Source organism: Pelobates fuscus, chromosome 2 (assembly GCF_036172605.1).
Source record: "Pelobates fuscus isolate aPelFus1 chromosome 2, aPelFus1.pri, whole genome shotgun sequence".
Lineage (NCBI taxonomy): Eukaryota > Metazoa > Chordata > Amphibia > Anura > Pelobatidae > Pelobates > Pelobates fuscus.
In genome coordinates, this window is record NC_086318.1 from 417,841,181 (window position 1) to 417,866,702 (window position 25,522).

Genomic DNA, 25,522 nt, shown 5'->3' on the forward strand with positions numbered 1-25,522 from the left:
AATGTAAGTCGAAAATTACAGCCATTTTTGGAAAAAGTGTATACAGGGTATTGCATACAATTTTTGTATACTTGGATACACTCTCTAACTCCAATAAAGAACAATGAGATGTATATATGTATATGTTTATCGGACCTTTATATATTTTCTATGGAATCATGTATATACATGGTTTTTAATTTTCCTAATCAAATGATTTTTTTCCCAATACATTAATTTCAATTTGTCCCAGACTGCAGAACTGGCACAACCATTAGAACATTGTCTCTGTGGGGACAGGCTACAGTTTTGCGAGACGGTGGGGAGATATAAGGTCTGCCTGGCCCTGCACTATTCGCTCTGTAATGGAACACTGTCGATGCTCCCTCACGGTTACAGACCAGAAGGGAGCAAAGTCAGTGGCCTGCACCAACAGAAGGTGCAGAACAGCAGTTCAGCTCACTGTGCCATCAGGGAGCCTGTTCCACCAGGAAACCAGGTTAGAGCCTCCATATGTGTCACAAAACGTAAGGAGGAGGGAGACCGAAAAAGAGAAAAATTACAAAAATGAACTTACAATGCTGTTTTCTTATCTGTAAACATTATTTGGTAAATTCATTTTTTTTTATTTTTCTGTCCAACTATAATTGTCATTTTTGTTTCCATTAAATAATGTGCTATCTATGCATAATGAAACAAACAAAAAAAAATACATTTAAACATTACTTTACAGGACACCCCAAAATACTTGTGTTCTGGTGGTTTTTTAAACTGATTAAAAAGATATGGAACCAATATAAAAGTAAATTGTCTAGTGATGTATGTGGAATGAAGAAGGAGAGACTATAGAGAGAGAAGAATATAGAGAATATCGGAGAGAAGATTCTTTTGAGAAGAAGTATGGGTGAAGCTATATATTGGAAGCTCAGTGGTGAAGATTCTGAAGATGGGGACTAGTTGATTGTTGAGAAAAAGGAAATTAAGTGTAGCAATTAAAATAAATGTGTTGATAAAATCTTATGATTTAGTGTGGGAGATTCTGCGTGTTGTGGGAAGAAAAATAATTTGCCAACTTTTTGCATTAGTTTAAAAGCCATGATATAAAGTGGATAATTCTGAATGGGGCCTCTGCTCTATTTCTATTGTGACATTTTAATGCATTCTAAAGATTATATGTTACTTTGTAGCATTATATTATCACTTAAATTACCACTTTTTCTTTTTTTTGATCAAATGCTTTGCTTGGAATTTTCAGATATATCCAAGGGTTGCCAAATTATCTGTATGGATTGTGAATGAGGCTCTGAATCAGATCACAGTTTAATTATGTAGGCATTAAGGCACTTTCATGGGGTTAACTCTGTGTAAAAAACTGATATAGAATATGTATTTATGAGTATGTATTGCTATTAGCATGAGCTGTACAGTATCCGTACAATGTCTATTTGCATCTCCCATTCTGTATGTAAGTGCCTGACTCTTTTTCTAGAATATTTAAAAACTTTCTTAAATGTCCAGTGTGGATGCCAACTATTACTTTTGGCATTTTGCAGCTGGGACCTGATCTTAAAAGAACACTTCAGGCAATATATTAACTTTTTTTTTTTTTTTTGTCCAATCACAGACTTCCCAATGCAGCTCAATAAAAAGTCTGTGCAGGGCATGTCCTCTTGGCATTTGCTGCCTCTTGAGTTGATCTCTGAGCTAAACAACCAAGAAGTAACAAGGCCGGTTGTCTGATTAATTTATAAAGGTGAAATCGGCACTTTTTGTAAAATGAAAATAAGAGGATCCACTCTTCACAGATAAGGCACTTCAGCAAGCTGACGTGTTTGATACGTGTGGAGTGTCCCTTTAAGTTCTTCATGAGCTGCAAAAGCTAAATAAGGTGGCTAGTTCTTACTTAACCCCTTAACGACCGCTGACGGTTCAGGACCGTCAGCGGTAAAACGTGCGTTTGGACCGCTGACGGTCCTGAACCGTCATAACGGTTTTGGGCTACTTACCTGATCGCCGTCGGTCCCACGGCGGCGATCAGTGCTCCACCCGGTCCAGGGGGGTTGCCTGTCTGCCCAGGCAGTCCCCCTTCGGCAGATCAGGACCCCACGGCCATGTGATCACTCGATCACATGACCGCAATAGGTGTCCATGTGTCTGCCTGCAGGGGGACTGTCTGTGCTGACAGGCAGTCTCCCTGCAAGTGAAAAATCCAAAATAAAGTGTAAAAAAAAATCTGTGTAAAAAAAATAAAATAATATGTGTATATATATGCTATATATACATGTATTATATCTATATATACCTATATATAATATATGTATATATATCATATATATAATGTCACACTAAGTGTATTTTTATATTTATATATACGTATATAATTATAAAAATACACTTATATTTAAATTACACACGAATATATACAATATATATAATAACTATATATATGGTATATATATATTATTATAAAATACAAATAATATGTTAATAAAAATAAATAACAAAAAATAAAAATAATTTTTAATAATTAAAAAAAAATTATATATACCGGTATATATTCAGTTTTATTCTAACAGTATTTTGATATTGATATATATATATTTATATCAAAATATACTTAGAATGTAATGATATATATATCTATGTATAAATAAATAAATAAAAATAATACGAAATATACATATGTCCACATACATAATTACATAAATAATTTCATAAATATACACGTAGACGTCAAATATATAAATATGTATATATATTAAAATTCTACGTGCATATTTATGTAATATTTTTACCTAATTAAGTAATTTTAATGATTGCAATTTGAGGGACCTGCCTGCCAACCCAGGCCAAAAGTCCAGATAATTTAATTTGCTAGCACTGTGTTTAACCCTGTAACTTTCTATGACACCCTAAATCCTGTACATGGGGGTACTGTTTTACTCGGGAGACTTCGCTGAACACAAATATTAGTGTTTCAAAACAGTAAAACATATCACAGCGATGATATTGTCAGTGAAAGTGAAGTTTTTTGCATTTTTCACACACAAACAGCTCTTTCACTGAGGATATTATTGCTGTGATATATTTTACTGTTCTGATACACTAATATTTGTGTTCAGCGAAGTCTCCTGAGTATAACAGTACCCCACATGTAGAGGTTTTATAGTGTTTGTGAAAGTTACAGGGTCAAATATAAGGCTTGATTTTACTTTTTTTTTTTTTTTATTGAAATTTGTCAGATTGGTTAGGTTGCCTTTGAGAGCGTATGGTAGCCAAGGAATGAGAATTAGCCCCATGATGGCATACCATTTGCGAAAGAAGACAACCCAAGGTATTGCAAATGGGGTATGTTCAGCTTTTTTTAGTAGCCACTTAGTCACAAACACCGGCCAAAGTTAGCGTTTTTTGCATTTTTAACACACAAACAAATATAAATGCTAACTTTGGCCAGTGTTTGTGACTAGGTGGCTACTAAAAAAAACTGGACATACCCCATTTTGAATACCCTGGGTTGTCTACTTTAAAAAATATGTACATGTTAGGTGTGTTTCGGGGATTTATGACAGATAACGGTGTAACAATGTCACTATTGATACATTTAAAATATATATATATTGAAACAGCAATTTCCTACTTGTATTTATAGGCCTATAACTTGCAAAAAAAAGCAATAAAGCATGTAAACACTGGGTGTTTTTAAACTCGGGACAAAATTTTGAATCTATTTAGCAGTTTTTTTCATTAGCTTTTGTAGATAAGTAAAAGATTTTTCAAGTAAAAGTCCAAAAACATGTTTTTTTTTTTATTTTTCACCATATTTTATTATTTTTTTTAAATACAATATATGACATAATATATATACTGGTATGTAAAGAAAGCCCTTCTTGTCGTGAAAAAAACAGTATATAACTTGTATGGGAACCGTAAATGAGAGAGCGGAAAATTACAGCTAAACACAAACACCACAAAAGTGTTAAAACTGCTCTGGTCCTTAACGTACAAACATCGCAAAAACAGGCCGGTCCTGAAGGGGTTAAGGTTTCAAAGTAACAGATTATGATGACTAAAAAATGATATATTTTCTTAAGGTGCTAAAGCCCAATCACAATGTTAGCTTTCTTCCTTTGCATAAGCCCTTCTTACGGCAAATTACTATGTAAAACATGACTGTTGGCTGACCTGAGGCTCATCTCAACCATGAATTCTATAGCACAGCACGTCAAGCTAATCAACATTCTATTATTGCAGCAGGAAGTGTAGCCCACATTTGAAATGGTGCCTACAATAACACAAGGATACATGAAGCGTTAATAATATGCAAATACTCTAAAAAATGATAGAAATAAGGATTCGAGAATATTAAAACTTCACAGATTCTTTTTTAGAGTATGGATAAAGTTTGTTGGAGTTCATCTCTAATTTCTAAAGATAAAAACATCCTTAACAGATTTTTTTTAGATCCGAATAAAATGTAGGTATAACCAGTTCTTCAAATACACCACATTAATAAGAGCAGAGAAATATTTCAGCGTTTAATTGAAAAATTGGCATGAAAAGAAAAAAAGACTTGATGTTGATGGTTTCATTCCAAGCTCACACATTTTCCAAAGACACAGAGAACTAAATATCAAATCTGTTTCAGATGGTAAATTGCTGTTAATGGGGCATATTAAACCCACATCTGTTAGGGTGAGTGTGTCCAAGTTTCTGTTTAATTTGATTGGTTAACTATATTGTGTAAGGTTCTCCAAAACCATTTCAAGGGGTTGTTTCCAAAGGTTCCGAAATGAAAATTAAAGTCTAAGGCGGTTAGGACCACTGAATTTCTTCGTTGGTCAATAACTAACATTTTTGATTTACTCAACTGAAATGTGTCTATCAGAATGACATTTGACATTTTTATCATACTGCAATATTTTATACATTAGGAATAATTTATGTATTTATTCTTATTTTTTAAAAGGTCATAATATTTTATTTCTAGAAAAATCCGTAATGGGGGAGTGATTTTTTTTATATCATTTTTTTTTCCAGACAGGTGCTTTTATACGGCTACACACATGCAGTAAAACAATATATACAGGACAGGTCCTGGGGACCTATATTTGCTGCTACAGGACTACATTTGGGATCTATGCAGTATGAGCTACTATTTTTGTTATTCTAGAACAGGGATAGGCAACCTTCGGCACTCCAGATGTTTTGGACTACATCCCCCATAATGCTCTTACACCTGTAATGCTGGCAAAGCATCATGGGAGGTGTAGTCCAAAACATCTGGAGTGCCGAAGGTTGCCTATGCCTGTTCTAGAAACTTGAAAGTTTCCAAATCCCAGCATATTTGGCATGAATGCATTAGACAGAACCAGATAAACCCATTTTGATCAGATAAGTAATGCATGGGTTTTTAGAATTTGGTGTTTCCATGCACTGAGTACACGCAGCAGATTAATTAGTTTTAATATAGTGAATTTTGTAAAGTTGGGTTTTTTTGTTGTTTTTTTTTTACATTCCACAAAGTACTTGGAGGAGGTGCTGAGTTATCAAGTCATTTCTTTTATCAGACTAATTATATGTATCTGTGCCTGTAACTCTACCTTTGACTAATTACGTTTCATAAAGTCCTCTAAATAAAAGCACTTCCTACCTATAAACTGTTAAACAAATAAGCATTCCTGAAGCATACCTCTGCCTGAAGAAGTGGTTTTATCAGAGTCTGTAGAGATGTTCAAACAGCTACTAGATGCAAACTATTCTTTCAACTGTTGGGTAATCGATTCTTGATCCAAGGATATATCAGACTACTATTCTGGGGTCAAGACGGAATTATTTTCATTGTTTGTTGCAAAATTGGAAGTGCTTCAATTTTTTTGCCTTCTTTTGAATTAACAGCAAAAAAAACAAATATTAGGAAGGCTGAACTTGATGGACACGTCTCTTTTCAGCTTATGTAACTATGTTACTATGTAACTACCTCGAGAGAGATAAATGTGGGAAGAGAGAAGGGCTCAATAGGGGACTGTGCAGTGAAGCAACAAGGGGTAGGCACTATAAACGAGCAGGCCAGCCCAAAACAAGGTATATCAGGCTGTTGTGCCTCATGCCTTTGTGGTGGAGTTACTGGGGACATTTCTCTGGTGTAGGATAGAAAATCCAAATCGAGACTGTCCCACCAATTCTCTGTTACTAAATAAATATTCCGCTCATGTTTGTCTAGCTAACTCTTCACATTGTGAAAGATGAAATTGGGGCAGGAGCAGAAAGAGAAAGAGTGTGCCAATGGTTAGACAAATACCCAAAAATGGGGTGTCACATCCAGTCAACAAGAACTTCATATTTTCTGGGCATTATGGAAAAACCCTAAAATGGGACTTCCTGCTTACAGGTCTGTTGGGAGGTATGCTCCCAGCTTTCTGTGGCTGAAACCTTGGGCATGCTTGTTTCTGTTCCATGTTTACTACTTGTTGCTCTCTAAAGCCTTAAATGACACAGAGTAACTGCAGAGTAGCTGACAGTATTCACAATGTAAATGAAATATTATATCAGAGGCTCCTGGTGGAGTGCGTTACATAAGGTAAAGAAGTCCCTACTGAATCTTTTATGTGAGTACATAACAATCAACAATAAAATGTTAATACACATAACAAATATTATTTTTTTTAAGACAGAATTATTGTAATGCATCACATATTTGTTCAATCTTGTTCTACAGTAATAAAAAAGTTAATTGTTTTGACTACATAATTAAAGGAATCCCAACGGCTCGGCAGAATTACATCCCTTGAAGACCAAATTTGACAACTATTACTACAACCCCCAGAATCCTCAGCAAGTGGATTTAGCGTTCCTAAATTATTTCTGTCTCACAGGGCAACAGTTCTTTATTTGTGTTAACAGTTCTAATGTCCGGGTAACATGACACTTGAAAATCTTATGCCAGGCTAATTCCCAAGTAATTACACTTAGTCATTTGCAATAATAAGCCTTTAATTTCATATTCAATAGATGAAATACTTGCCCGTATTCTGTGTGCCCTTGCAAGCACGGTTTTCATTCCACACGGTAGAATTAGAGCGTTAATGACTGTGGACAGTAGCAATTCTCACTAGAGGACAGATAACCAATGATAGGAAAATCTAATGCCAATTCAAATTAGCGACTGTTTAGGAAAATAAATTGCCTGCATTATGTACCATTTTTCATAAATGTGCTATTTTCCAGCTATCGTCCATCACCATTGTTTGAAAGTTAATTTTAGTGATTGGATGTGTTGGCTTGTTATACGGAGCAATGGGGTCCTCAACCACAGAAAAGACAGCAATGAGATCTCTAGGAAATTGCAATATCTGGTGATTAATAGCTCTTACAGTGTTATTTGACACACTGAGAGAGTATTAGTTATTTTATTTCAAATCTCAGGCAAGGTGATGGAAAACCTACGGTAAATAATATATAGTATTAACTTTTTCAATTCTAACTTAATTGTGTCCTTAACGATTGTTTGCCACCAAGGAATAAGCTATTTTATTTCTCATTAGAAACTCTGTATTTTGGCTTATTATTATTGACATTTTTATATAGTACACATTCTTTATATAGTACACATTTCAACACATTCTGTAGCGCTTTACATTATTATAGATGGGGGGGGGGGCTTTAACAATAAAGGAGACAATTACAAAAACTTACAGGAACAATAGGCTTAGGCTGAAATAAACAGGATATTAATAGTTAACAGGTTTGTTGAATACCAGTGACCATCAATGGCTTTAATGAGTTAACTCTTTTGGTGTTAAGATTCTGCATTTTACATTTAGTCTACAAGAGAGCTAATGTCTCTGTATTCATTGCATGAACTAAGTGTATTACACAGCGAAATGTGATGCATTACAAAACGTGAAAAAATTAGGACAAGATACCTGTGTAGCATAATATCTCAGCAGAGCTATCAGGGCTTAGATATATATATATATATAATTCGGGCTTCTGAGCACAGTTAATAAGCAACCCTCTTCTTTTTAATGGGGTCAAACACTGTTCTTATTTTTTTGCCTCCATGATATATTATTTGCATGTCTGTGGCACATCTTAGTCCTTATTCAGATCTTCAGCTCTCTGTAAATTTATTTTCACGAGCTATCAGCACTACTGTAAAACATGTGTGTCTATGAGTCTGAAAATCGTTTGACGCATGTTGGATATTTGGATTGCACAATGGGCATGATGATACATGTGCTTATCACCTGACATTTGATGGGACACCATACATTTTTAACAAATTTAACAAATTACCAGAGTTGGTTTGTACAGTTATATCATCATACAATTATTATTAGTATTATTATTGGCACTTATATAGCGATAACAGATTCCGAAATACAAAATTAATCAATCTATTAAACCCTTAAGAAATGTTATCGTTTGCAGTCATCGTAATCTCGTCCCCAAAGATTGTATCTCCTCACAGAATGTCCAGGTTATTAATCACTAGCTGTGCTATACAGCGCATCACTTTTCATTTGAGTAATATATTCCATTTTAGAAAATGATTCATAGAGAGCATAGACCATGACTCTTTTAGGTATTTAAAGGGAATCTCCAGTGCCAGGAAAACAATCCGTTTTCCTGGCACTGCCAGTCTCCTATCCCTCCCACCACCCATCCCCGGTAGCTGAAGGGGTGAAAACCCCTTCAGGTCACTTACCTGAGACCCAGCCGATGTACCTCGGGGGTGGGTTCTGCTCGCCGCCGCTCCTCCCAGTCATTATGTCTGCCGGTGGGCGAGACTGATCACGCCCACCGGCTGAGGAAACCTAATGCGCATGCGCGGCAATGCCGCACATGCGCATTAGAGCTCTCAATAGGAAAGCATTGAAAATGCTTTTCAATGTTTTCTTATGGGGAATTAAGCGACGCTGGAGGTCCTCACAAAGCGTGCTATGGACAAGGAAGTGCCCTCTAGTGGCTGTCTAGAGGTGGAGTTAACCCTGTTGTAAAAAACTGCAATAATTACACTTGCAGGGTTAGGGTAGTGGGAGTTGTCACCTTTAAGGGGTGACAACCCTTTAAGGGGTTAATAATATGCCAAACGTTTGCTCCCATCGAATATGAGTCTCTACACCAAAACAAGAGTAGACGAAGTTTGTAAATGAAATTAATGACCATTTATAAATGAGTTATGTGTGTTTTAAAACGTCAGATTCCCATGTCTCATGATGATTATTCCATGCTACACTGAACAGGTCAGGCTATTAGCTCTTACTTTAAGCAGACTTGACATGTATCTGTTTTCTGCACACTAGCACCGTTAGTAGAAATAAGTGACAAGTCTGCACACGTTTTAAAACATATACTTTTTTTAAGCAGTAACTCAAAGTCGCCTTCAGAACCATTATACTCAATGTCATTGTCATCAGTGCACAGCTCCTGACAGCCTCGCTTTACAGGAGGTGAGATTTTGAGTTTTTTTTATGTTGCCACTGAATGAATGACAAAAAAAAGTCCTGTTTGGAAGATTATGCGAAATGGTGCCTTTCAACCTTCTTTGAATACAAGTAAATGAAAAGAGAAATTTATTGAAGATTGACAGGCTCCAAATCCATTTAAAAGAAAAAGTATAAAGCTACTCTAAAACGTCTCATTAAGAGCATAACCCTCAGACTTAGTATGGAACCAAAAACCAATACTAAAAGAACGTCATTAAATGTGTCCTCAGAATTAAGTTTTGTATCCAGTTGTTTTAATATAACAAATGTTTTAAAAGAGTGCAATGGGCAGACCTCAATGTCGGTAGCCGAATATCTGAAAGGCCTCCCATTAACAGACTATACGTGTAGGATAGGGAGATAGAGGTAAGAGGTAAACCAAAGTTATGCAAGAGCTCTAGTTTTTGTAGTAGGCTAGGTACCCACTTGTGAGCTCAGATAGGGACGTATAAATGTGAAGTCTTAGAACATGGGTTGGCAACCTTCGGCACTCCAGATGTTGTGGACTACATCTCTCTTAAATCTATGCCAGCATTATGGATGGAAGAGTATTATGGGAGATGTAGTCCACCACATCTGGAGTTCCAAAGGTTGCCGACCCCTGGCTTAGAACATGTAAGTCGGAGAATATATTGAGACTGCAATGGAGCGATAATTCCACACTGGATCCATTTCACAGGTTACGCTTCTGTAACGCCAAATGTTTGCTGAGTATGGCTTACTGTTACCTCGACTGTAATACGAAGTCTACCAATCCCTTTGGTGAAGTAAGCTCAACAAATTCAAAAACAGCTGTGACCATAAAGGCTAGGATCCCTAATATTCAGCCTTCCTCCTGGTATCCCTGAACTGTCGATAAGGTACTACAATAAGGGCAGGCTAGATACTGCTTGCAATATGGATCCCAATATCTCGATATGGGTCACTGGATATAGAATTGCACTTTTATCCCAAAATAACTGAGAGGAAACAAGTGGTGAGTTGGGAGAATTTAAAATATACCCAAGAGGTGCCAGGGGGGCTCTTTGTTTATGATTGGGTTCAACAAAATATTAACTCCTCACAAACAGATGATAACAGAATAATATGTGTGGCATGAAGGCCCAAACTGTTGTTCCTGAGTACAATAACACTGTATCTCAAACAAGATGATGAGTGACAAAAAACAAAAAACAAACAGCTAAACAGATACGCAAATTTGTGAATGTGAAAAACAAACAATGTTTATTTTGGGTAATGAAAAGTTTATCAAACAGCATCATTTCAATGGCTCAGCAAACACACACTTGCATGAGATACAATTAAGCTTTTGCCTTTCTTCTTATGCAAATGAGTGTTTTGTAGATGATCACAATCAACTTATCCAGAAAATCCTTGATGTGCACCCCCCATCCATTTTAATTTAATGAGAACAGAATCCTGTGAGCATGTAAATGTTAACAGCATGGGAAAGCAGTTACACAATCCACGTGAGCGAAGCCAGCACAACTATTCTCACAGCCAGCAGCAGTCTTCTGTGTCACTTGTCAACTTGATGTATGCTGTCAAGCATTTTGGCTACAATGGGCTGCTCCGGAACTCTGTGAACCTAAAGGAACGGTCAAGCTGGTTGTTTTGTTAATGGGTCTGTTTTTCTGGGAAAAATGCCACAAAATGCCTTCTGTTCTTTATTGACATCAGCAAGTCCTGCTTATTTTTATGATCCAAGAACAAACAAACTTGGGTTCTTTATTGAATCCAACCCTATTTGTGACCTTATTGGGAGCTTGAGCTGTGATTTCATGTTCGCTGTGCCAACCTTCTTCCCTGACTGAGATATTCAATGAGTCCATGACCTCAGGAACAGAGAAAGCAAGGAGATAAATTCTCTGACACAATGGCCATTGGAATCACAGAACTAAACTCAAAATGTTGTTTGATGATGCAAAATATGATCTCTCTGAGAACCAAAAGAAAGCTAATGGGATCTAATGTTCTTTTAAAATAAACAATACTGCTATCTTGGAGAACACACATGTAGGGTTATTTACTAAAGCCCAAAAGGTCCACCATCCCACCAGTGGCTAGGGGATTCTAACTACCCTTCCAAACCCTAATCATAGTGAGGGAGGTTGATAAATCTAATACCTGCAATATAAAAAATAAATCATATTCCCTTTCCTAAATTGTCTTTCCTTCAGCCCCACAAAAAGTCCAAAAAAAACCATAAAAAATGTATGAACTATTACAAATAAAAAAAACAGAATCGCAAAAACTCGACCAAAAAAAAAAGAATGTGCTGCAATAAAATGTCTACGTTTATTAAATGCTAATTTCACCAATTTCTACTTTTATTAACAGGAAGCAGCCACGGGCTGCTCGCTGTCTAGTAGACATTCCACTATTCCATTCCATTATTGTTCGCTGGGAAAAAGCAAGTGAGTGATAATGTGCAAACATGCCTCATATTGAATGCATTTGGTCCAGAAAAGAACTTGTATGTGTACAGAACAACAACAGAAAAAAATAAATAAAACAATACAAACATGTATTTTTTGCACATATGGAAAACCGATACGGCATTTTGAAAGTGTGTGGTTTCTGTTGCAGAGCAGGGTTATCTATAAGGTGACTCTTGGCAGTCACCTATGATCTAGGGATTAAACAAGAGTCCAAGAACCATGGATTTGCTTGACCTTATTCACAATCCCTGTGTGAAGAATGAAGGGGGCACAATTCACACACCTGCCACGGGCTCTGTGGGATTATACTCCATCTCTTATTTTTTTGTATGCCGATTTCTCTACATTGGAACAAAATCTATCACAAATTTTTAGTAAACAAGAAAACAAGCATCACTATGACAGATTGCAGTTTTTTTTATTCAGTCAGCATATGTTATATGAGCTGTTATCTCATTGTGTCCTTTTTTTTCTTTCTTGCTACTTGAAGTAGACTATACAAAGGTAGAAAGTATTTAGTTAAAAATCTTGTTAAAGGGTGCTTTAGGCAGCAACGTAACTTGTATGTATATTTTATCTGGTGGCCTTAATAATTAAAATGAATTATTTTTTTCCATGCTCTGGTTTACATAGCATACCTTAACCTTGAATACTTTGTGCCATCTCCCCCACTGTAAAATGCTCACTTGTTACTGTTCCTGCATACATACATTACCTCTCTGTCCCTACCTTTAACCTGCAGTGTTCAGTCACGCAAATGTGCATGTCATCAGGACCGTTTTGAGTGTTGTAGGTCAGTTAAACTACACAAATGTCACAAAATCCCAGCTCTAAACAGAATTGAGACAGTGCATGGAGATCTTTGAAATCTGCAAGAAAGATAGCACACTTTCACACTACCAATCACTAAAAAAAAAAAAAAAAAAAAAAAACTAGTGTAGTTCTACTCTATAACCGTTGGTGTACTGGGTCAATCATGTCCAACGGCATAGACCAGAATGAGAGGATCCTGATTGGTCAAGCTTATTCTTGGAGTGGGCAGAAAACACTCCATATCCACTCTCTGATCACCACCTCTTATCATTTGCTCTCACATACCCCCTCACCCAAAAACCTCAGCCTAACCCCCCTCAACTCAGGAGGGACCTTAATTCTCTTGATCTCCAACAGTTGTCAGCTGACATTGATTCACAACTGCTGTCCATCCCTTCCCTCTCCTGTCCTTCACAGGCCATCTCCATATATAACTCTACTCTTACATCTGCCTTGAACACTGCAGCGCCACTCCAAACAAGCACCTCAAGGAGGACCCGCCCCCAACCATGGCATACTAAATCAACGCGCTACCTGCAAAGATGCTCCCGTTGTGCTGAACGCTCCTGGAGGAAGTCTCGTACACAATCAGACTTTCTCCATTATAGATTCATATTGTGTTCATACAGTGCAGCCCTTGCCCTTGCCAAACAGTCCTATTTTTCCACTCTCATTAGTTCATGTTCCCGCAACCCCAGGCGTCTCTTTCACACCTTTAATTCTCTTCTTCACCCTGCTGTGGCCACCCCCAAAACTAACCTTACTGCTGATAACTTCGCATGTTACTTCACTGACAAGATTGAACAGCTAAGGAAAGAATTCTCCCCTCCTTGCCTTTCTGTTTCTCAATCACACATAGATCATGCCTTTCCTACCCTTCAGACATTCTCCCCAGCTACTGACCAAGAGGTGGCTGCTCTTCTTTGCTCCTCTCGCCCCACCACTTGCCCGCTCGATCCTGTCCCATCTCACCTTATTAGATCTCTCTCCACTTGTCTCGTGCCTTCTTTAACACACATCTTCAACTGCTCGCTCTCCTCTGGCATCGTCCCTGCTGACCTTAAACATGCCACTGTAGTACCTATACTAAAAAAACCATCCCTCGACCCATCCACCCCCTCTAACTACCGTCCCATATCCCTGCTCCCTTTTTCCTCAAAGCTTCTGGAAAGACTTGTCTTTACCCGTGTGTCTCATTTCCTCAATTCCAACTCTCTCCTTGACCCTCTTCAATCTGGCTTCCGCCCTCTCCACTCTACAGAGACTGCCCTTATCAAAGTTACTAACGACCTAATCGCAGCTAAATCCAAAGGCCACTACTCCATACTAATTCTTCTTGACCTCTCAGCGGCCTTTGACACCGTTGATCATGCTCTCCTTCTTCAAACTCTTCAATCGCTTGGTCTCTGTGACTCTGTCCTCTCATGGTTTTCCTCTTATCTCTCCCAACGCTCATTCAGTGTCTCCTTTTCTAATGATACCTCCTCCCCTTGCCCTGTCTCAGTTGGAGTTCCCCAAGGCTCCGTCCTTGGTCCCCTTCTTTTTTCTCTTTATACTGCCTCTCTTGGCAAACTTATTACCTCTTTTGGATTTCACTACCACCTGTACGCTGATGACACCCAACTATATCTCTCCTCCCCGGACCTCTCCCCTGCCGTCCTGCAACGTGTCACTGCTTGCCTTTCTTCCATCTCTGACTGGATGTCCTCCCGCTTTCTGAAACTCAATCTCTCAAAAACTGAGCTCCTTGTCTTTCCTCCTCCTAATACTGATCCTCCTCTTTCGCTCTCCCTCCAAGTTTGTGGTACCAACATCAGTCCATCCTTGCAAGCACGCTGTCTTGGCGTCATACTTGACTCTGGTCTCACCTTTGAGCCTCACATCCAGCATGTTGCCAAATCCTGTAGATTCCATCTTAAAAACATAGCCCGCATCCGCCCCTTTCTTGCACCAGATACTACCAAGGAGCTTGTCCATGCTCTAGTAATTTCCCGCATGGATTATTGTAACCCTCTCCTGATTGGTCTCCCCAATAGCCGTACTGCACCCTTACAGTCCGTAATGAATGCTGCTGCTAGATTGATTTTCCTCTCTAGTCGTTTCTCTCACACCTCACCCCTCTGCCAGTCCTTACATTGGCTTCCTGTATGCTATAGGAGTCAATTCAAGGTACTAACTCACACCTATAAAGCACTGAACAACTCTAGCCCCTCTTATATCTCCTCACAGATCCATAGGTATGTCCCTTCTCGGTCTCTCCGTTCTGCCCGTGACCACCTCCTGTCCGTTGTCCGCACTCGTACGGCCAACTCGCGCTTGCAGGACTTCTCACGGGCGGCTCCCTTCCTATGGAATAGCCTGCCTACCGCCATCAGACTCTCCCCTAGTCTTGCATCTTTTAAGAAGTGCCTTAAAACCCATCTCTTTTGGAAAGCTTATGGCCTCCAAGACTAACCCTTACCTCACATACCTGTCTCTTGCCCTCTCCTAAAGGGCAGCCCACCTTATTTGATTGCAAATTCCTGTCCTAATGTGTTTTACACCCCACCTCCTATAGAATGTAAGCTCGTTTGAGCAGGGTCCTCTTCAACCTATTGTTCCTGTAAGTTTATTTGTAATTGTGCTATTTATAGTTAAATCCCCTCTCATAATATTGTAAAGCGCTACGGAATCTGTTGGCGCTATATAAATGGCAATAATAATAAAATAATAATAATAAACCATGGACTTATAATATAATAACTGGATTAGACTCTATCATTTTTGCACAATTGCTTACATTTTTAAAGTATCATTCTTTTTTAAAAAAAATAAAATGTAAATTATGTTTTTAATTTATATCATGCAATATAGGGGGGGAGGGCACTTCCCAGAGTCCTAGAGTAACTTTTTAATTGCCTTCTTTGTTGTTCTGAATGATGCTTAGTATAAAGCAACTTCATTTAGGGAAGTTTCCAAGACGAAACCTACAAAAAGTTTGCTTTTGGCAGAAACCGATGGGCAGACAAAATGTTCCCACCAATCAGATTCGTAAATCCCGATCCTGACTAATAGTAAATTACAGTAAGTGCTGATCTATTCTGCAGGCTAAGAAATACATTGTTATTGTTGCTGTTTGCTTATGGGTGTTAACCTTGTGTAGCATGATAAGTGTTGGAACTATTGTCCATGCGTTTAATTCCCTTATGTTTACTCTTCCTAGAATATTGTTAATGTCATTGTGTTGGTGATATTAAGTGAGTTGATGTAGTTGTCAGTTTGTACTTTCCTTTCTGCCCCCCCCCCTCCTCTACGTTGTATATTGTATACATTATATATATTGTATGTACTCTATGAGAGATTATCCTGGATAAAAAAGCAGACGAGTCCTCAACCAGCCCCTTATCAGTTCTGTATAAAGCCCAGTACTCCCCATAAGAAGCACAATGCCTTGTTCCTCTATATCTAGTGCCCAGGCTGAAAACTGTGGGAATTAAGTGCAAAGCTATAAGCACTGGCCCCTGAGCTGGGTTGTCTAAGCTGTAGTCAGGAAGCTGCCCATCCACTGATGCTATAAACTCCAGAATAGTTTGGATAATGTCTTCTAGAATCCTGACAGTGTCTGTTACGTTCAGTCTGTTGATCGCTTTTCTGTATTCCATTGTACTCTAAACCTCCAATGTCTTTACAATTATTTTTTTGGTGAGAGTTTAAGAGGCAAGTGGTGTAGCGCTTGTGTATACATTTCCATTTGGATGTTAATATTATCCCTTCCTTTTTGGCTCTGGGGCCAGATTAACGTAAGGGTTTTTGGAGCTGAAGCTCCATGCTCACACATTGCAATAAACCCAAGAAGTCTGACAGTTTTTTATATCTTTTTATTTTCTGTGATCTTCTGCTGCTCTGAAGTGCCTAGCACCATATTCATATCAATGTTCCAGGGAGGCACAGACCAGGATCGGTGACATGGGTAAATTAGCTTTGTCACTGTATATAAATAATAATAATAATAACAACGAAGTATTTAACCAGGAAAGGTACATTCAGATTACTCTGGTTTTCAAGTACGTCCTGGGGATATTACCTTAGCCGAACATCCAGGGGTTGTTACTATTACCCAATTTAATGGTACTTATTTTATCTACCCCAGAAGGATGAAAGGCTGAGTCGAAACTCTTGGGATTCAAAGCTGCAACCAAGGGCTGAACAGATTCTACTGATGATGCATTAACTGAGCTATCTCACCGGCATAATGAATAATAAATCTGACAAATGAGGGCATAGTGCAGCCCCTCTGTGCCCCAGATAGGCTGGATTCTATGTATGTCATGACCCATAGGCATTGACCCCCCTGTACCCATTGCTCTCCCAATTTTTCTTTTTATAAATGGACGTAAGGATGGTCTAATATATGGCTGACAACACTGGTTGCAAACGGAGGTCAGACTCATGAGTTTTCAAGCACAAAACACTGAAAATTTACATTTTTTAATTCGGCCCATGGAAGTTTTCACCTCTGGGCCCATGAAGCTCCCAATATAGAACTGAATGGGTCAGCGTTTACAAGATACATTTTTTTTTTATCATTTAGAATTTAAGTTAAAAAAAATAGCTTATAGAATGGTCAATATATGATATTGTATTGCAATTTATTCATATACCTCAATTGAAACATTTCCATTTGAAACACACCTGCAGTACAATCTAAAAAGGATCTTTGCCCGCTTAGAAAATGTATTCTGTTTTCTCCTACCTGCAAATGTGGGAGTAAAATGTCATTATACCAAAAAGTCATGTATTGATAACATACAGTGGAAAAAAAACCTTTGATGAACATTCTCGATGCACAAAAACATCTCTGTGGAACTGTAATACCCACTGAGCTTAGAGTTCTAAAAAATATTTTTCAAGTTATTTAAAGAGCTTGTGAATAAAACTAAAAAGTATAATATATGTTTGCGGTGGTCCAGATAGTTGGTGGGAAATATCATGTTGCTTTGAGACAAATACCCCTCTATATTATAAAGTAGACTTTTTTCCTTTTTTGGGAAATGTACTCAGATTTAATTTAAAAAAATACTTTTTTATTGCTATTAGAGACATGTATACAGTTGTTCTGTTATTTAATACAAAGTACAGACATTCTTTGTTAGTTAAAACAGTGAGCTGTCGCAAGAAATATAATTGGATAAATATATATTATCAATGTGTTTTTTAAATTTTTTTATTTGAAGGCATGCAAGTTTGCTAAGAAATGCAGATAGGCAGTAAACGTTTTTCCCATCAAATTTGATTTGATAAAGCTCGTAAATCAAAATTTGCAAAATACTGCGTTAAATGCCGAAATTACTGTAAATGTTAAACTCTATTCTGTACTTATTATATAGAACCTCAAGGTTGGATTTAATAATTTTTTTAGACTTTTTATTTTTTTAGAGAGAGAACAAATAACAAAATTATAAGATTATAAAATAGAACTAAATAAAACAAATTTGCACGTAGCACCTGTCATGTGTCAGTGCTTGGAATGTTTTTTCAATTTCTGTTCTTAATGGTGTACCAATGCATACTCAGTGCTGACCTTGAAACCCTGACAAGGTTATTCTCCAAACTGAAAACCGTGTGAAATTATCACAGACAAAATCTGTGGCCAAAATAGTCAATAGGCAAAATTCTTCAACTCAGCTCTCTTCCCAGCAGATCTATTTTGTAATCACATTTTGAAATGTTCTTGTCGATTCTCCACCATCATCAGTTTAGTGAATAACTCAACCAGTGTCTGGGTTAAACTAGGAAGAGCGGTGTTTGATCTTATTCAACACAAGTAAAATTAAAGTGTAAACTTGTTATTAAACATATCTGAACCATTTTAAAGATCAATACATATGAAGTGTGTTTTGTAGCAAATACTACGCCCATACTACGCCTTCACCTATAGTCTTGGTAGTGTTAACATGTGACTTGTAAGCTGATGAGGTTAACATTCTATGAGTGGGTGACAATGTGTTACGGCGATATCTCGTCCATCCAGTCTTTGGTGTGAAGCAGAGGAGCAAGTGGTCTGTGAGAAGCAGCGCAGACTATTTTCCTGTTTCTTAACACATTATCCACTGTAACGAGTGCAGGATATCATGTGACCTCAGAAACTCCGATGCCCAGTCACATCTGCATTCAAACAACCCCTATTGCTACACAACTCCCCCAGGCACTCTGTGGTTTTGGTGTGTCTGACTTTTGTTGTACTACAGTGAAATAACAGTCCTACTCGGTAAATCCAGAATACACGAAACATCACATTCTGTAATCTTTCTAATTAGTTGTTTTTGCAGGTGAACACTAGGGGGTTATAAACTAATTCTGAAATTGTCTAAAACTGACATTTGAATTGTCAATTTTATACTAACACATCCAAGATGAAAATGGTTGATCTGGAAGATGCTTCCCCGGTTGTTTTTTTTGGCCTAAGATGTTCAATTTCTGTGATTATCAGCATTACCCAGTTTAGTGATAAATCTAATCTGTAATATGAAAGTGTAAAGTGCTGGTGCGCAAAAGATATTTATAAAACCTTAAGTGTTAATTGATATCTTAAAGTGCTTACATAAGTGGAGTGGGTGTCATCCAATATAACAACCACCTATACCAATCACACCCATACATATACTTATACTCTGTACAATATGCACTGGGCAATATGTACTGTAGGTATCTGTAAAAAGGAGATAAAAAATGAGAAGCACTCCTTGTGCAATAAAGTCATTTAAAATGCATAAACCCCCTAGTAGCATAAAACTCACAAATTAGGAGTGGTGTAAGCCCCACTCAAAGCTATGGCGCTCAGGGAGGATCAGTCCCTAGAGTACGTGGGATCCAATATATGCTCTGGTGAGCCGGGTAACAGGTAAAAAAAAATACTTTATTGTAGAATTAAAAAAGCTAAACAGCAAAAAATAAATGTCCACTGTCTGCTCACCAACCCGTGGGGAGTAAAGTGCAACCCCAAAGGAAAAATAAAATACAGACAAAATGACATTCCTGTTTTTTGGGGGGGTATATTTGTTAAAATAGTAAAATTGTAAAAATTACATTTTCAATGGAATGTTCTTTTAACTGTAGCTGTATTAATAGTCTCTCCCTTTCTCTAAACTGCAAGTTATCACTAACACTCTCATCGCCATGCATTGCTTCTTTGTAATGTGTCTATGCAACGTCAAGATACCAATTATGTGTCCATTATGCCTTTCCATTGTACTGACTCTATAATTTCTCGGTACTTTATGGATAAGAATGAGATAGACATCAGTGAATACAATTTTGTTATCTGTCACTACAATATGGCTTTATTGAGAAGATGTATCAGATCATCTGAAGACAACTGCTCCATTCAAAATGATGGACACGACGGAATTGCCTCATGTTTGATAAACTGAATAGCGGTTTAGATGGGAATACATTATCATTCGACATAATAGAAATTTGTCTGAGCTAGAAAAACCCATTGGTCTGGGAATTACCAATTCACGATATGTAGTAATGGCGGTCCTTTAATTTTATTCTTGCGATGTACTTAAAGTAAGACCAGTACTAGCTTGTGATTTGTTAAGAAATATGTTTTCATGACTTCTAAGTTCCGAGAAATATTAATAGTAATGTAATCTTTCTTAACAAAACTTTCTATTATACACAGATCACTCCTCTACTATGACTCGAGTAGTGGCTGAAAAAAACCAACAAATAAAAATGTCTTTATGTTCTAACAATTAGTTTTCTTATGTTTTATTAATTGTAAAAAAAAATAAAAAAAGGTATAAATAGAAAAATAAATAAACAGTAGGTATAAAATACAAGTTTATTAATATGAATATTATATTTTATTTTTGGGATATTTTTTGCATTGTATATACTGATTTAAATATTAAAGAATGCATTATAAGAATAACAGACATCATTTTTAATTTTTTAATTGCTATTAAGAGGTATCTGAGTGGAAGATTGGTCCAGATATAAGACATGGGTGCAGCAGAAATTGTATTTTAAAGGATCCAACTAGCCATGGACCAGCCATTTCCCTCTTGATCTTTGTGCCTTTAAGGTCCATCTGGCTTTTGGTGGGTTAGTAAAATACAGTAAAGCAATCCAAGTAAATGATCTTTCTTCATTTTATCTTTCCTCAGGACACATATCTGTGGAAGGGTTTATGAGATATCTAAGTGGTGAGGAAAATGGAGTCATACCGCACGAGAAACTGGATTTAAATGAAGACATGTCCCAGCCACTCTCTCATTACTTTATCAACTCTTCGCACAATACCTACCTCACAGGTAAATCACCATTCACCGATTATCATACCTGAAAAATACAATGTGGCACAACACAATGGAACGTCACAGGGTAACAGACAATAATTACAGTGACCATATTTAACATCTCTTCAAATGAAACTCAATGTGTAGGATTTCACACTTTAATATATTATGACACCAAACCAATTAGTATTCTGATAATCAGAGACAAAGTCTTACCATAAGGGGTTAAACCAGTACGTAGTTTTTTCACACAGTTTTGTAAATGTGGTTTTAGTGATAGACTGAGAGCATCCCCTGGCACTCTAAATCTCATTGGCGCCCAGTCCGTGGCTTTCTCATCTAAGCCTCTGACATCGTTGGAAACTAGACAGTAGAGCAGTTTGGCACCATCTTTACAACGTTAACGTTAAACTGTCCTTAAATAATTTAACCATTTAAGGTAATTCGGTGCCAAGGATCTACTGGCACCATAATAACTTAATTAAGATGACATTGTTATGGTACCCAAAGTGTTGCTTTATATATAAGTGCCAGTAGTTAAATTATTGCCTCTTTTACAGTGAGATAAATGGTTTATACTACAGCCCATTACTAATAATTTAAATACATTTGGGTTTGAAACTTGTTTTTCTTCACCCAACGCAAACATATTTACCTGGACATGTATCCCTTTTTTACAGTGATAGCCCATGCCATTGACCTGCAGTGTGTAGAATTCATATGCTGCAGTTCCCTCAATGATTAATACATTGACTTCCCTCTTGTAGCATTTTAAGTCTACATACTGCAAGGGTATCACTTTTAACATGCTGGCCATCAATATGTAAGTAATACGTGCCAGGGGAAACATGGTGGATCTGATACCCTTAACTATTCGAAATTAAGAAGTGTTAATATAGCAATTGATTGATGTCTGCCCTAAATGCTCGGGAAAAAGATTTACAGTAACAAACACAAATGGCTCTCAGGGTGTGTGACACGATGTCATTGTATTTAGAAATCCCATTTTGTTATCTAATAATATAAAATAAGCTTTAGTTATTGACGTAAGATGGTTCAGCCAAGCTTTATGGAAAATGTAATCACGGTGGCACTGGGCTAACCATCACTGATGTAGTGCCTTGCTGTAGGTGGCAAGTTGGTAACTATGTTACAATCCAGGCATGGAAAACACTGGGCATATGTCTAATTACAAGGGCCCTTTCCTGAGCTTTAAATGGAAAGTCTTGGCAGCACATCAAGTACTGATCACTTATTTAGAAGCACCATTGTGGTTTTGTTTTTCTATTATTTTAATTTATTTTTTTAGAAAATGATTACAGCCTGTGCTAAGAAAAAAACAAACAAACAAAAAAAATCTTAACATTAAAACGGTAGCTTATATTTGAGCAGAATAACAATCAATCCCAATTTCCTATATACTCTAAGCAATGCCAGTGTCATAGGTAGGGCTGCCAGTTCCAGTTTCATGATTTGTTGGCATAAATGATTTGTAAATGTTGGTGGGCAGCTCATAAAAAGCAATTAACTAATCAAGGCAACCCTTTGGAATTGCTCTTTGATTGACTGAGTTGCCTCATGCAGCATATAAATTATATGGGATTTATCCAACTGCAAAATTCACACTGAAATAGCCGTGCTGTGACTATAGCTGGGTCAACACTACATGCTACATTTTTACATTTCAGTTTTCAATTCACTGAAATATATTCACAAATACAGACCTCTTAGAAACATTAGTAAGAAATTGCATGTTTATATTTATTTGTCAGATTTTCTAAAGCAGGGGTTTCCAACCCAGTCCTCAAGTACCCCCAACCAGTACAGAATTTAGGGATTACCCTGTTGTATCTGTTGTATCTAAAGTGTTTTTTTGTTTTTGTTTTCTAAAAACACTTTAGACACAACTGTGTAACCCTTAAATCCTGGACTGTTATGGAGTATTTGAGGACTGGGTTGGGAACCACTGGCCTAAAGAAACACTATAGGCACTTTAACAACTTTATCTTATAATGTTGTTATAGTCAGTGGTGTATCCTGGTTTTGTTCTGCCCTAGGCACTATGACGTCATATTCCGGCTCCCGGCATCACTCTGTGGTGCGCGAGGGAGCTGAGCAGAGAGCTCACTAATCAGTGCTCCCTCGCCAGCGCCGCCCGCCCGACCGGATTTTTAGTTAGCCGTTAGGCTAACAAGAAATTTGCCCTGGGCATTTGGGGGCGGCTTTTTTTGCCGCCCCCTGGAAAGTGCCGCCCAAGGCAAATGCCTTGTTTGCCTCCCGGCTAATACGTCCCTAGTTATAGTACCTGCATTGTAGTTCTCCACTGGCCCTTAGAATGAGATTTGCAACCTCCATAGATATATTTTACTATTATACATAGAGAGCACACTATTGTAGGAAATATACTCTGTTAGCAGTGCCAAATTTTTAAAATATTCTATTTAATACTTTCTCCTATAGTGATGGTAGTACTGAAGTTTTTTTTTAAGTGTTTCAAGCTCCTGTAAAGCAAGTCAGGGGAAGGGGTGGGATTTTATACTCCTTCTGTCCAATGCATAGGGACTGAACATAGCTCAAGCAGAGAAATTGTGTTTCCTGCTGTGAATATCCACAAAGGGCAAAGGAGAATGTAGGGACTTAAAGGGACACACCACTGCCCAAATTGAAAATAAATAAATACATTAAAAAAAATGCAAACCACTGTTTAGTAAATATAACCCCAATGAAATTATACATGCAATTAATTGTATATTTCTTATTTGTGGTATATATAAATACAGCTGGGAAAAGCTGTAGATCTCTTTTTTGCAGCCTTTGCAAGCCCTCCCCTTCTAACCCTGTCCAGACTTTCTGTGGCTGTCCAATCACAGACTTCCCAATGCAGCTCAATAAGAAGTCTTTGCAAGGCAAGTGCTCTGAGCAATTGCTCCCCTGAGCTAAACAACCAGGAAGTAACTGGATTGGCTATCTGACTGACAGCCAAAAGGATGTAGCCAGGTTAATTTATAAAAGTGCAAATTTAGACTGAAATCTACAGTTTTTGTAAAATGAAAAAAAAGAGAACACACTCTTCACACATAAAGCATTTTAGCATGCTAAAGTTCTTTAGGTGTTTGGAGTGTGCCTTTAACACTTGCTAAACAACGCTAAGCATAATGTGTCCAATGTATAAATGGAATAGGGAAAGATGTTTTGCTAAATGGCAAGATGACCTTAAACATGCCACTGTAATACCTATCCTGAAAAATACATCTCTTGACCCGTCCTCCCCCTCTAACTATCGTCCCATATCCCTGCTCCCTTACTCATCAAAGCTTTTGGAAAGACTTGTCTTTACCCGTGTGTCTCACTTCCTTAATTCCAACTCTCTCCTTGACCCTCTTCAGTCTGGCTTCCGCCCTCTCCACTCTACTGAGACCGCTCTTATCAAAGTGACTAATGACCTAATCTCCGCTAAATCCAAAGGTCACTACTCCATATTAATTCTCCTTGACCTCTCTGCTGCCTTTGACACAGTTGATCATGCTCTCCTCCTTCAAACTCTTCAATCACTCGGTCTCTGTGACTCTGTCCTCTCTTGGTTTTCCTCCTATCTCTCCCAACGCTTATTTAGTGTCTCCTTTTCCAAGGATACCTCCTCCCCTCGCCCTGTCTCGGTTGGAGTTCCCCAAGGCTCTGTCCTTGGTCCCCTTCTATTTTCTCTTTATACTGCCTCTCTTGGAAAACTTATTGCCTCTTTTGGATTCAACTACCACCTGTACGCTGATGACACTCAGATATACCTCTCCTCACCGGACCTCTCCCCGGCCGTCCTGCAACGTGTCACTGCTTGCCTCTCTTCCATCTCTGACTGGATGTCGTCACGCTTTCTCAAACTTAACCTCTCTAAAACTGAACTCCTTGTCTTTCCTCCTCCTAATACTGATGCTCCTCTCTCACTCTCCCTTCAAGTCAGTGATATCCACATAAGTCCATCCCTACAAGCGCGCTGTCTTGGCGTCATACTTGACTCTGGTCTCACCTTTGAGTCTCACATCCAGTTTGTTGCCAAGTCCTGTAGGTTCCAACTCAAAAACATAGCCCGCATCCGCCCCTTTCTTACGCAAGATGCTACCAAGGAGCTTGTCCATGCTCTAGTAATTTCCCGCATGGATTACTGTAACCCTCTCCTGATTGGTCTCCCCAAAAGCCGTACTGCCCCGCTACAGTCTGTAATGAATGCTGCAGCTAGACTGATTTTCCTATCCAGTCGGTCCTCTCACACCTCGCCCCTCTGCCTGTCCTTACATTGGCTCCCTGTATCCTATAGGAGTCAATTCAAAGTGCTAACCCATACATTTAAAGCACTGAACAATTCCAGCCCCTCTTATATCTCTTCACTGATCCAGAGGTATGCCCCTCCTCGTACCCTCCGCTCTGCCCGCGACCACCTCCTGACCGCTGCTCGCACCCGTACGGCCAACTCACGCTTGCAGGACCTCTCACGGGCGGCTCCTCTCCTATGGAATAACTTGCC

The 25,522-nt window shown here is 38.0% G+C and overlaps 1 protein-coding gene across 2 annotated transcripts in view; it reads left to right on the forward strand.

The window, feature by feature from the left end:
* PLCB1 (phospholipase C beta 1) overlaps nucleotides 1-25,522 on the forward strand; it is a 739,173-nt gene that overhangs the window by 485,775 nt on the left and 227,876 nt on the right. For both annotated transcript variants that reach the window (XM_063444005.1, XM_063444006.1), the window contains exon 10: nucleotides 20,875-21,021. In XM_063444005.1, coding sequence (XP_063300075.1) covers nucleotides 20,875-21,021 — 147 coding nt within the window. The remainder of the gene's footprint in view (nucleotides 1-20,874; nucleotides 21,022-25,522) is intronic.